Source organism: Ictidomys tridecemlineatus, chromosome X (assembly GCF_052094955.1).
Source record: "Ictidomys tridecemlineatus isolate mIctTri1 chromosome X, mIctTri1.hap1, whole genome shotgun sequence".
NCBI lineage: Eukaryota > Metazoa > Chordata > Mammalia > Rodentia > Sciuridae > Ictidomys > Ictidomys tridecemlineatus.
The window spans coordinates 39423693-39437589 of NC_135493.1; the positions used below are offsets into that span (position 1 = coordinate 39423693).

The 13897-nt window shown below is 35.7% G+C and overlaps 1 protein-coding gene across 1 annotated transcript in view; it reads right to left on the minus strand.

Moving 5' to 3' along the window:
- The window catches only part of Col4a5 (collagen type IV alpha 5 chain), a 217946-nt gene that overhangs the window by 3808 nt on the left and 200241 nt on the right, over positions 1-13897 (minus strand). Inside the window, exons 43-48 of the mRNA XM_078034408.1 lie at positions 10958-11030; positions 10738-10809; positions 9862-9990; positions 8275-8373; positions 6669-6881; positions 1147-1324 (exon numbers count right to left, since the gene is read on the minus strand). Of these exons, the coding sequence (XP_077890534.1) occupies positions 1147-1324; positions 6669-6881; positions 8275-8373; positions 9862-9990; positions 10738-10809; positions 10958-11030 (764 nt within the window). The remainder of the gene's footprint in view (positions 1-1146; positions 1325-6668; positions 6882-8274; positions 8374-9861; positions 9991-10737; positions 10810-10957; positions 11031-13897) is intronic.

The window sequence follows — 13897 nt, forward strand, 5'->3', positions numbered from 1 at the left end:
TGATAAAACTATTGCTCACATATGCAAGCTCACACACATTCTCTAAGGATTTAGACAAATATATTTAAAAGGGCATCTTGAGTTTGTTACAAAGACTAAATGAGGTTTAATCTTTATATTCACTGTTACAGGAACTATACTTTCCAGTGATTCATCCTTTACAGTTATTGGAACCCTAGATCATGATCAGAATAAAAGTGCCAATATCCAACATTCCTGGGAGATTGACTTAAATAGGGTCCAAGGCTCCAAAACCCCAGGAAATCACTATTTAAAGTACCATTCTCCTCTTCGTTACTCATGGGCCAAATCTTAGCTATCACTTTCTCTTTCCCACAGCTAATCAACTGCCAAATCCTATCTATCCTAATGATGTGATACGTGTCCCCCACTGGAAGATCTAATCCATTCACATCAGGACTAAGGCAATTCTATCCAATCTAACTGGTCTCTACCTCATGACTATCCCTTCTGGAATCCATGTTATAAACTGATGGCTTTTTAAATCTTCCCTGAGGTGTAGCTCAAAAATTTGGTAGTCTCCTCATAATATACCAAATAAATTCCGAGCTATGATTTGGTACTGAAAGTATCCTACCATCTGAGCCCAAGCTAACTTTCTAATAATTTCTCCACATGCAATTGTTAAATACTATGTTCTAGCTACAGTAATGTATTACTCATTTTCATTTTCTCTGCCTAGTATGTCTTTTCCTTTTATGTTGGTCTATGCCTCAAATTCTTTCAATCCATCATGGACAGATCAGTTTAAATACATTTTTTTCCATACAGCTAACTAGATTTTGCCAGTTGAAATTAAATCCATTTCCCTATGATTTTAATGTTTCTATTTAATCCATCATAGCATTTAGCCTAAACCTGTCATATATCAGACTGGTTTATGTATATTTATCTAATGATTAGACTATAGTTTTTGTATACTACACTATGTGTATCATAGGACCTGGTGGCAATCAGATTCCCAATAAATACAGATCAAACTAAAACCACTGAATTGAATATTAAAAAGCACAACTGTTTACTTAACTGGGAGGAATATCATCAGATTATTAGCTGCAGACTAATTTCTGACTACCTAAATTAACTGGGGGTTGGTAAAAGTCAAAAGATAAACCAATGCCTCACCGACTAATGAATGGCTGAATGCTCTGGCCCTTCAGGGGTTCCATGCTCATTGGCATGGGCTCTGGGGTGGAAAGCCAGTAAGAATAGTCATTTCTTGAAGCAAAGTTGCAAACATTATTGATGTTGCAGAACATGAAAGGCATCGTACTAAAGCGACGAAGGCAGCTGCCAGCTGTCCCTAGGAAGAATTAGAAAGAGAAAGAGGAAGGACTGCATTATGATAACACCTTAGTTTCTTCTAAAACAGTAACAAACAATCTTTCAAAAAAGAAGATGACATTTTTAAGATAATACCTGCACTTTATTTCTTATATTCTAAGATTTATTCATATCTTGACATTTCTAAAATCAGGATATATTTTTTAAGAAATATTTTTAGTTGTAGATGGACACAATAACTTTATTGTTTATTTACTTTTTTATGTGGTGCTAGGGATTGAACCCAGTACCTCACACATGCTAGGCAAGTGCTCTACCACTGAGCCATAACCCATGCCCATAAAATCAGGATATAATTTACAATTTATGAGACATTTTTTGTTCTATCTCATTACGTATTTCCCAGTGCTACTTTTTAGCTGGTAATGCATCTTGTTAAAGATAATATATTATGGAAAATATTTGGTAATTTACTATGTAAAAGTGAAGGATGTACACTGAATTCTAATATTAATATTTTTTACTCTGGGATGCCCTCTCTTCTAAGATATCCCCAATCTCTTTAAACTTGGAGACAATAATAGTGCTGACCAATATGTACAGCAACCACAGATAGGTTTGGAGGTGAATAAGTAAGAAGGCAAAAAATAAGAGAGGAAAGAAGGATGGAGGAGAATACAAAGAAAAGGAACTAGACTTTGAAGTACAGAGTGGGTAGAAACAATAAGATTATCTTCACTAGTAAATGAGCCTTTCTGTTTCCATTCACTCACAAAAAGGTGATAAAAATTAGGTTCCCTCTCACATATGATATCTATTTTTTTTTCATCAGAAGTGAAACTGATTCCATGCAAGTATTAAGCTATTAGTTATTGTGTCTCAGCTCCAAATCCACCTTGTATAGTCTACTTAATAATATCAGGGTCTAGAACTTTACAAAGAACATTTCTACATTGCCAGTTGTCATTGCTGGTGTTTCGTGAATGCTGATATTTAAAAGCAAATTTTTGCATCACTGTTTTAAATACTGCAAATGTAATACTTTGAAATTTAACATTACCATTTAAAAATGTGTGAAATTATTTTTAATAGTTGAAAATTATACATTGTTCCATTTGTATTTGGAAATTATATTTCAATTCCATTACTTTCACATAGTTTAATCCTAATGCATTTTTTTTATTTTGGGGAATCTTTTATTAATCATCTTATTATATTTTATTGAAGCAAAAATTTAAATAAAATAACTTTGTTAAACATTCTATGACCATAAGTCTTTATGGGTTGATTATTTATTTTTTATTTACTTATATGTTTATTTTGCAGTACTGGGGATTGAACCCAGGTGTGCCTTACCACTGAGCTATATCACTAGTCCTTTTTGTTTCTGAGACAGGGTCTTACTAAGTTTCTGAGGCTGCCTGCAAACTTGCCATCTTCCTGTCTCAGCCTCCCAAGTTGTTGGAATGACAGGCATGCACCACCATGCCCAATTTTAAATATTTTATTTTCATTGTAAGCTAGACTCTGTCAGTGTAGTGAGTACAAAAAGGAGGAAAATTTTGTGGGAGAAAGACTAGATAAAATTATCTAAAGACATTAAATTAAATTAATTTCATTAACTAGAAATTTGATATTTAATTCAACTTATCTAATGTCATATTGAATACAGACCCCTTTCTCTTTGCATTACATATTTTTTCCAGTGCTGGGGATTGAATCCAGGGCCTCCAGCATGCTAGGCAAGCACTCTACTACTGAGCCACATTTCAGTCTTGAATTACTTTTTATAATTTCATAGTGCTTGAAAATTTCTAATGGTGTTCTATGGATCTGATCGATCATGATTATTATTAATTTACAACTGATTAAAAATAAAGACACTGTAAATTTTGATAATTACTAAACAAAAAGGTAAACTTTTATTACAAATAGATTTGTTTTCTCTCCCTTTCTTTCTTTCTTTGAGGTGCTGGGGATTGAACTCAGGGCTTCATGCATGCTAGACATGCTACCACTAAGCAACACCACTAGCCCCAGAAATAAATAAATAAATAAATAAATAAATAAATGAATGAATGAATGAATAAATATTGCTACCAGGGATAAAACTCAGGGGCACTTGCCCACTGAGCCACATCCCTAGCCCTATTTTATATTTTATTTAGAGACAGGGTCTCACTGAGTTGCTTACTGCCTCACCATTGTTGAGGCCAGCTTTGAACTTGAGATCCTCTTATCTCAGCCTACAGAGCCACTGGGACTAATGGCATGTACCACTGCACCCGGCTCCAGAAATATATTTCTTTTTTAAAATATTTTTTTTTAGTTTTTGATAGACATTTTTAATTTTTTTTCATTTTTATGTGGTACTGAGGATTGAACCCAGTGCCTCACACATGCTAGGCAAGCCCTCTACCACTGAGCCACAACCCCAGCCCAGAAATCTATTTCTTTTCTTTTTTTTTTTTGGTGGTACTGGGGTTTGAACTCAGGGCTTTGTGCATGTGAAGCAAGCACTCTACCAACTGAGCTATATCCCCAGCCAAGAAATCTATTTCTTAATGAGACATATTAAGAAATAGATTTCTTGGCTGGGGGTATATTTCTTAATGAGACATATTAGAAATGAGTTATAGAGTTTCAGTTAATGGAGACTTTAACAAAGTTGTTATCTTAAATTGCCTCTTTGAATTTGTCTCTGAAGTATTTATACTTCAGGTCAATGTGGCACAGTGTGATATTTTATAGAGTTGGGGATGGTGAAAGGGAATATGGGAAAGGTATTACCAGAAGCACATTCATATACAGTTTAACTTTAGGAATCCTTGGAAACTAAGGATTTGAAAATTGATTCCTTTAAGATTATGCTTGTATACCTCTTGGAAATTCTTCATGTATCCAAAACGGTATGTTTAATCTCAGACTGAATATGATTTAAAAAGACAGTGGGTCATCAGAATCATATGGAATTTAATATAATAGGTTTGGGATAAATCTAAGAGTCTTTTCCAAATTTCCTCAAGTCAAAATTAATCTATTTTGTCTGATTTATCTATTTTCCCAGAAAAAAAAATAAGTGGCTTAGAAAGAAGTGACTGCCTTGAGGTCATGTAAGAATAAATGACAGCATGGCAGAACTGTAAAAAGGATGCATGCATTAATGGCAAGGGTTGAATTCAATTCCTTTCTCCATCACATTTTACCTGTGTGATCTGTTAGCCAGTTCCTTGTATAAAGAAAAAAAAAGTCATATATTTTTTATCATATATGTGAAAATCAAATTATATAATAAATGTAAAAGCATTTGTACATTATTATAGTAATTTTAAAAGAAAACTAATCTATTGCCTAAATTTTGGACAGAGTTGGAAATATCCCTAGTCTCATAAAGAAAAGGAAGAGGTACTTTTATGGGAAGGCCCATAATGATAGGATCATGGCTATTTGTCATGTATATGCTATTGCCAGCCCACAATAATACAAGATCCTGGATTATAGTCTCCAAATTTAAAAAGACAGAGACAGAGATCCCATCCACTCCCAATGCCTTCCATACCCTGAAACCATAAGGATCTACTACACAAATAGGTTTCATTATGTTTTTCTTTTCCTCCCAGAGAGAAAACTTTTGGTATTCCATGTATCTGTCTCCTCCATCTTCTTTCTTACATACAATAATTCCTCTACTAATCAAAATAAAAACTGTATTTATTTGATCAGGTGATTGTTTCTTTAGTATCAAGGCCAAACTTACCAGAATTTTTTGTTTATCCATCAAGATATCTCTAATTTAATAACTGAATGAGCACAAGAAAGGCCTGTGTAATCTAGAACCAGTCTTGGGATTTTGAGCCCTATCACAGCCTTCCTGTGTCTAAGGCCAAAACTATACCACAGTCAGGGATAGTTTGTAATCTCCAAGTCTGAATGCAAACTGACTGTTTTTGATTGACCAAATACATGCATTCTGAAATGTTAAGATGACATACTGGATAGAAGACTCCATTTTATCTTTTCATTATATTTTTAAATTTCTCATGGTTTCATATTGCCCTGATAGGTCAGAGTTGAAGTTTACAAGTTTGATTATACATTAGACTGTGTCAGTGAAGAGAGAATGGACAAAAAAGAAGAAAAATTTTATGGGAGAAAGACTAGAGGAAAATATTTAAAGATACTATTTTATTAATGAGATACAAAATATTTAAACTTGTCTAAAATAACATTAATTTAATGAAGATTTGTCAATTGTAAAATTAGAAAGGATGTAACATAAAGGAAGCAAAAGAGGAAACGAAAACAAAAAAATGAAAAGGAGAAAAATAAGAGAAAGAAAAAAGAAGAGGGAAAAGAAAGTTGGGCAAACTTTCTTCTGCTTTATTTGGGTACATAAATTTATCTATGGCCCTTGGCTTCCCATTTCTTTCTACTCCGATGAGCCAGAATTGACCAGTGGGTATGGCCATATGCCCTGGGAACAGAGTGAGAAGATCAGACCTCTGGGGTTCTACTGCTAAATTGTTTTTATAAAATGAATGGCCCAGCTAATGAGACCTCAGGAAGCCTCCAAGTATAGACATCCCAGAAACTACAATCTCAGACTATCTTTAAATGTCTTTATACAAATAAAATAGTAAATTCTAAATAGGAGCCCGGGGTCAAATAATGAGATCACAATATCCAACATCAAAATTCCAGGAAAAGAAATGTTGGGAATGAGAAAGTCCTTGAAAGTCATCCAATCCAGCTTCATTTCATCAACCAAGATGCCCATACCAGTATAGAAAAGATACATGGAAACACATGAAATGAACTAGACTCTACATGGAAATATGATGTTTTATATAACTTTAAGTTACTCTGATAATATTTTGTAAAACTAAGGTATTGTTTTAGGAACTATAAACTAGCTTAATTAAGCAATGACCTTACTTTCTTGGATCTAGGAACTAAGTCTTTTCAGAATTTATCTTTCAACTTGATGAAGACCAGTCTCAGAGAAGAGGAAACTATCCTCCATGAATTATAAACATTGCCCACTCAGGCAGCTGCTATACTACAGAGAACAGTTTAATTTTCCTTAATAACTAAGCTAACTGAATGTAAATGGGGCCCTTTTGAAAAATACTTTTCTTTAGGCCAAGGAATATACCTCACACTAGCTAATTAATGCCTTTATTTTATGTTAAATATTACTTATTTAAAAATCACAGGAAATATATTCAGTTGACCTTGACATGGTCTTCAATTTCAAATCTACAAAAGAAAAGGGTGATCTACTTTGTCCAAGGTTACCCTAGAATCCAACAGGAATTTCAAAACAAAAATGCACAATAGAAATAATTTGCCAATTATCTTACCTAAGTCTTGACCATGGGCTCTTTTATTTCCTTGAACATATAGGAGAGAAAAGCCTTCATAGACCTGGACTGTTCCCTCTGGGCATTGGGGTGCATCAGTTGTTTGGCTGTGGCGTGTGATGAGGAATCCATGAGCAATAGAGGAGGATCCTGGAGGACCTGGGGGACCTTGCAATCCATCTGGTCCTGGGGGCCCATCCAAACCACGAGTACCTATTTCCATGAAATCATCAGTATACAAGACTAAGTAAGATCTGACCCACTCTATGGCTATTGACAAAACATGGTGACCTCATTTAATTAGTTAATTTATTCAATATTTACAGTGTCTATAAAGCCATCATAATATTTCATGAGCACCAATTACAAGTAATAAACATATGGTTTCTGTTTTCAAGGAGATCTAAATGTATTTGTTTTTCCTCTAGCATTGCTTGAAGACATCAGGCCCTAAAATAGTAGGTTAATGAAACTATGGATGGGAAGAAGTGATACGATTGGGAGCCTATATGTAATTTATTCTCTTGCTATACTAAAGTAGTCTGATTCCCATGACCAAATTTCAGCCTGCTGTTTTGTTCATCAAGGAAAAAGGAAGGGTGTTGTTTCTACAGGTCTGCCAGATTCAGTGCTAAAAAAAACACTTTCCTTTGAATCTGTCTGATAAATTATTCTCAGGAATACCTTGATGTTTAGAAAATAGGGAGAGTGTCCTGTAGAAGCCTTTACAAAATGCTTATATATATATATATAGGCATATATAATTTTAAAGTTTCTCTTTGTTTATTTATTGGTACTGGGGATTGAAGCCAGGGGCCCTTTACACAGACCTTTTTATTTATTTATTTATTTTATTTTGAGACAGGGTGTTATTGATTGGCTGTGGCTGGCCTTGAACTTGGGATCCTCCTGCCTTAGCATCCACAGGTGCTAGAATTATATGTGTGTGCCACCGTGCCTGGCCCCAATTGCCTATTTCCATCTATTATTGGCTTCCCTTAACCATTCAGCCTCTTAATTTGAGCTTACTTAAAAGTTTTCTTTGTATACAGGTGTTTAACCACTATGTACATGTAGTCTTGGATTTTTAAAAAAATTCATAGCAATACTTGTGATGAGGTTGACACCTACTTGTTTCTTCCCTGGAAATATGAAATTAATGAATTGGAAGGGTGTTGGCTCTAGGAAGGCCATATGTATTACAACTCTACCTTGTTGCCACTGATATTTTTTGCCAATACAAATTATTTATGCTTATATTATTTAAAGTTATATTTATATTATCTAGAGTTGCTAACATATAACAAGAGTCTACTGAGTTTATGATCTTCTATTCCTATTTAGCAATCTTACATGAGTGTTTTTTTAAATTACAAGTTGACTCAAATTCTTTTTGGAAGTAGGTTGACTATAGATGGAAATTTAATGGATACCAGAGTCAATATTATCAGGAGCAGTTTATTATTGAGTGACTTCTAGAGCTCTAGATTCACTAGCCAGCTCTGTTTCTCAAAAGGAAGATCTCAGAGCTCTAAGTGGAGGCCTATATCCTGAGGCCTCCCAGTCTTAAAGACCACCATCAGAAGCACTGTTTTAGTTGTCTTACCTGGTTGACCTGGCAGACCTGGGTCTCCTTTGCGCCCTCCAGCACCATCAAAGCCAGGGAGTCCATTGCGTCCAGGATCTCCTGGAGGGCCAATTGGACCTACAGGAAAAGAAATGGGATTTTCAAATGTGAATAGAATAAGCCTACATCCAGATAGATCTAGCATATGTAAGGTTCTTTTTTATTCCTTTATTTTATTTATTTATTTTTATGTGGTGCTGAGGATTGAACCCAGTGCCTCATATGTGCTAGTCAAGCACTCTAGCATTGAGCTACACAGCCCTAGCCAATACTTAAGGCTCTTCAGACACTACATTCAAATTCTAGTTTTATGCTAAATCCAGAGAAGTGAAGAAGTAGCTCAGACAAAAGAAGCAGACAAGAATGCAGCCTTAGTTTAAACATTTCATTTGCCTCTGAGGAGATCCCCTTAATATGGTAGTTGTACTCTCCTCATCTTCAGAACCAGATAGGAATGCAGGTCCCCACTTTTGTTATCTATCCCACCAGATGGAGGGCTGTAACTGCCAGGTACACTTAATTTATGGATAGACTGACACTCATTTAATAAAGGGGAAAAGATTGAAGTTAGTTGTATAATCGAAATTGGCTGTAAGCATACAGTCAAATGGCCAAGTAGAACAAAGTTAGTTTTAAATCAGAGGGGAAAGTGGTGCAGGTCTATAATCCCAGGGACTCAGGAGGCTGAGACAAGAGGATCACAAATCTGAGGCCAGCATGGGTGATTTATAAATATGCTATCTCAAAAAATAAAATAGAAAAGGCTGGGCATGTAGCTCAGCGGTAGAGCACCCAGGGTTCAGTCCCCAGTACTGCCAAAAAAGAAAAGGGAAAGTAGTCTGGGAAAGTAGTAGGTAAGTGGTCCAGCACAGGCATGAGGCCCTGTGTTTGATCCCAAGTTCCATCCCAATTGCCACATCTTTCTATTGGGTGAGGTTGGAGAAAGCACTAGACCATAAGTGCATGTCCATTTCATTACAGTGTTTTTAACATTAGTCTTTCAAATTAGAATGACCAGACAAGCTAAATGGAATACCAGTAGGCCTAAAAGAAATTCCAGCATATGAAATTAACATTTTTAAGAAAAAAGGAAATGGGCCCTGTGGTGATCTGGTATTTTACTAGTTGCTGAGACTCTGATTATCACAGACAAACTGACATGGAAAAGGGAAACATTTAAAATGGTTTTTTTTTAAAGAGAGAGTGAGAGAGGAGAGAGAGAGAGAGAGAGAGAGAGAGAATTTTTAATGTTTTTTTTTATTGTTTAGTTCTCGGTGGACACAACATCTTTGTTTGTATGTGGTGCTGAGGATCGAACCTGGGCCGTACACATGTCAGGCGAGCACGCTACCGCTTGAGCCACATCCCCAGCCCTGTTTTTTTTTTATATTTATTATTTAGTTGTAGTTGGAAACAATACCTTTATTTTATTTATTTTTATGTGGTGCTGAGGATCGAACCCAGGGCTTCGCATGTGCTAGGTGAGCACTCCACCACTGAGCCACAACCCCAGCCCTGTAAAATGTTTTAAGTAGACATGCCTAAAGATATGATTGACAAAGGTACCTGGTAAACCTTGAGGGCCTGGTAGTCCTGGTGGGCCTTTTAGTCCAGGTTGGCCAGGGACACCTGGAGGACCAGCATCTCCTTTGATTATAATACTTTGTCCTGAAGGACCAGGTAACCCAGGAGGACCTATGAGGCATAACATACAAATGTTGAGGTGGGGAAAAGAAAAGTCAGAAGAAATGAATGCCAAAGTGACCTAAGCTCGGTATAAGAATTGGTATGAGAGAAACAGGCATTTGACTGCTGCCATATCCAACATAAATATGTTGGGAACACTACCATTATCTCAACCAGAAGACAGAAAAATAATTCTCTTAGGGCCAATAGAAAAAATGGGCACATCATCTTTATTTTTGAGCCTTGAACATAACTCAGTTACTACAAAATCTAATCTAGTATGAAGCAGCAAACACTTCTGTCAGGGGAAGACAATCTCATTCCCTGACAAGCCCATTCTGCTTCTAACATTATTTGCAATTCACTATTTGTTGTACTTGTCAAGGGACCCACTGAACTGGTAGGGAACTGCAGCAGATGCCTTCTTTTACAGTTTAAAGGAAACCTCTATAAGCCTCTTAGCAAAACAAACTGTTTAAATATAAAAATGAACAAACATACATATGTGATTGTTCTTGTGATCTACTCAACTAAAAGTATAAAAGCCAATAAAATCTCAATTAAAGCATTCTTGTTGATCTTGTATCTAAAATTTAAAAGGTCTGCTATCAACATTACATTAATAAAATGGTTTATGACATTAGTGAACTGTGGATTTAGATGCATGACAGTTTGGATGAATGATAGAATGCAAACTTTCAAGTTCTTTAATGTGTCTAAGCATCAGTCGTAACTAGCTTCAGGAATAATTCTTACCTGGGGGCCCTATAAGACCTCGTTCCCCTTCAGGGCCAGTTGAACCAGGTACTCCAATGGGTCCTTTCATGCCTGAAAAGAAGGTACATATAATTGCACATTGCATCCATCACATCAAAGCAGCAGAGCCATAGGCTTTACTCAGACAAACCAGAAAACGGGTATCTTGTCCCAAAAAAGTTTCACTTAAAGGGAAACTTCAAAACATCCTTTCAAATACCTGGGAATCCCGGAACACCAGGGAGACCAGGATCTCCTTTCATTCCATTGAGACCTGGCCGGCCAGGATTACCCTAAATAAATAAAATCATCAATATCAATGTTAGGAAAAAAAATGAGGGGAAGAAGGGGAATGAGGGTAGAGACAATGGAGAATGTTTTATAGCACTGTTTATAGAGTGCTTCTAGGATTCAAATCCCACCTTCACCTGTTATTACATTGTGGGATTACTTAACTTCTTCAATTCATAGTTTTCTCATCTTTAACATGGAGAAAAAATAGTTCAATTACTTTGTGCATTGGCAGTGATATATTTAAATGAGATAGTTCATATTAACTGTTCAGAAAATTGGTTGGATATGGAGCATGTTTTTAATAATTAGTTAAATATTATTTTATTATTAACAATACTCTTCCTTTGTAGTTTAGATCTCAGGTGGTGAGTGCTTGTGTTAGAATCACATGTACACAAGACAAAGTTTGAAAGACAATAGCAAACACACTGTAGGGCCTGTTATTTAATTGGGTTTGAGACCATTAAAATTGTGGAGAGAAGAAGAGTAAAAAATAGCTTTAGAATGAGTCTAAAGAAAGAATTTAGAATGGCAAGTTCATTTAAGAGGCAATTGAAGTTGGGTCTGGGGACACATTACTGTTATCCTAGAAACTTGGGAGGCTGATGTAGGAGGATTCCAAGTTTGAGGCCAGCCTCAGACCCTGTCTCAAAATAAAAAATAAAAAGGGCTGGGATGGAGCTCAATGGCAGAGTGCCCCTGGGTTCAATCTCTAGCACTAGAAAAATAAGAGTATGTACAGGAGGTCTTCTCCTGGTGAAAGATGCTCCTGGGTATTAGGTTCTAGAGGCTTCTACAGTAGTTTAAATGTTGAACAATGAACCTCATAATAGTAGGAATAAAAAAGGGGTAAGTCAAGAATGTCCTGTTATGCCAAAATATAAGATAATGCCAAATAAAAAGTGGGGAGAAGCATGATAGAAAGTCATAGGATCCACTTCAAAGGGTCTTTCAAATCTGGGACAATGGGAACATGAAAATAAGTAACAATGGTTTAAAAATCTATAAATCATTGAAAAAAAAGCAAGAAATGTTGAGTCCCTACTGATCCAAAGTTTGTAAATAAATAGGAGAGCAGGGAGGGCTCTTGCTTACAGTAGGGTTGACTGGTGGTATATGTGGAGGGAATGCTAGAGTTGGGAAAAATCATGATATTGCCACTATCCCAGTAGAAATTGGTTGAGGCAAAATTCACTGATAGATATTCAATGCAGGGAAATTTTCAAAAGGAACAGCATATTTGAATGATTTTAATGTCCTTTTCCCCAGTTTTGCTTGTTAGTTCCAAGGGGAAAAATAACAACCATAAAGAGAAGAAACTGGACAACAGCTTGACTAGATTATCAAAATTAAAATCACAAATAAGGAGCAAAGGGACATCAGGGGGCCCCTTCTCTTTTACCCTGAGATAGACACAATATCACCCATGTAATATTCCAATTGATTATGCATAAACTAAATCTAATTATGAAGAAAAATCAGACAAAATAAATTATATTCCATTTTTTAGATGGGATGAGGTTACAATTTTTTGAATTATTAATTTATTTATTGGTACTTGACATTGAACCCAGAGGCAATTTATCACTGAGCTACATCCCAAGTACTTTTATTTTCATTTTTTAAAAAGTTTTGATACAGGGTCTCCCTAAGTTGCCTAGGACCTTGATAATACTGAGACTGGGATGTAGCTATAGCTACAAGGGCTATAGCTCAGTGGCAGAGCATTTGCCTAGCACATATGAGGCATTGGGTGCAATCCTCAGCACCACATGAAAATAAATAAATAAAATAAAGGCATGCTGCCCATCTATAACTACAAAAAATATTTTTTTAAAAAATAAATAAATTACTGAGGTTGACTTTGAACTTGTGATCCTCCTTCTTTAGCCTCCAAGTAGCTGGGATTACAGGCATGCACAAGGCGCCTGGATGAATTTTTTTTTTTTAATGTTAAGGTCATGAAAGAAAAAAAAAAAACATAGGCTTAAGAACCATTCCAGATTGAAAGAGACTAAGGAGACATGACAATTACATGATTTGGTATAGACCCTATACTAGAAGAAGTGCTAAAAAGGGCATTACCAGGTCAACTGAAACAATTGGGATATTAAAGGTAGAAATTAAAATACTATTTTGATGATCAATTTTTTGAAATTGACAATTATACTATACAGTTACTTAAGATGACATTTTTAATGAATATTTTTTAGTTGTAGTCGGACCTTTATTTTATTTATTTATATGTGGTGCTGAGGATCGAACCCAGGGCCTCACACATGTTAGGCAAGCACTCCACCACTGAGCCACAACCCCATCCCCTAAATTTTTAAGTCTAGGTAACTAGAAGAAGAGTTTTGATGCTATGGGAAAAAGGTTAGATACTGGAAAACTTTAAGAGCCACTATTTTCTAGATGATATATATTTTTTCCTGCTATAAAGTAACTTTCACAGTTAGAAGACAGCCCAGACTGTCTGTGAAATCTACCAATAATCTGATTGAATAAATGAAAGTAGTTTCAAAGATTCATAAAGAAGTATATGACCCTCTGGATCATTCCAACCAAGGTAGAAAGTACAGGAGTGGATATGCTATTGTTCTGTGTTTATAGGTGCAGACAAAAACTCAAGAGTGTCTGTTATAGTCACAAAGCATAGGTGTGCAGTGGAACTGAAATTTGACCCTAACTGTATAATTTAAAGTCTAAAATATTTCCACTTACCATAATCACTTCCCTATGGATGGACTCATGCACATGCAATGTTCTGATATACATGTCTCCTTTTCATAAATTTGCTTTCACTGAGAGTGAAGTATCTTTTGAAGACCCCTTTAGTTGGAAGACTATGGAAAACTTTCCTTCA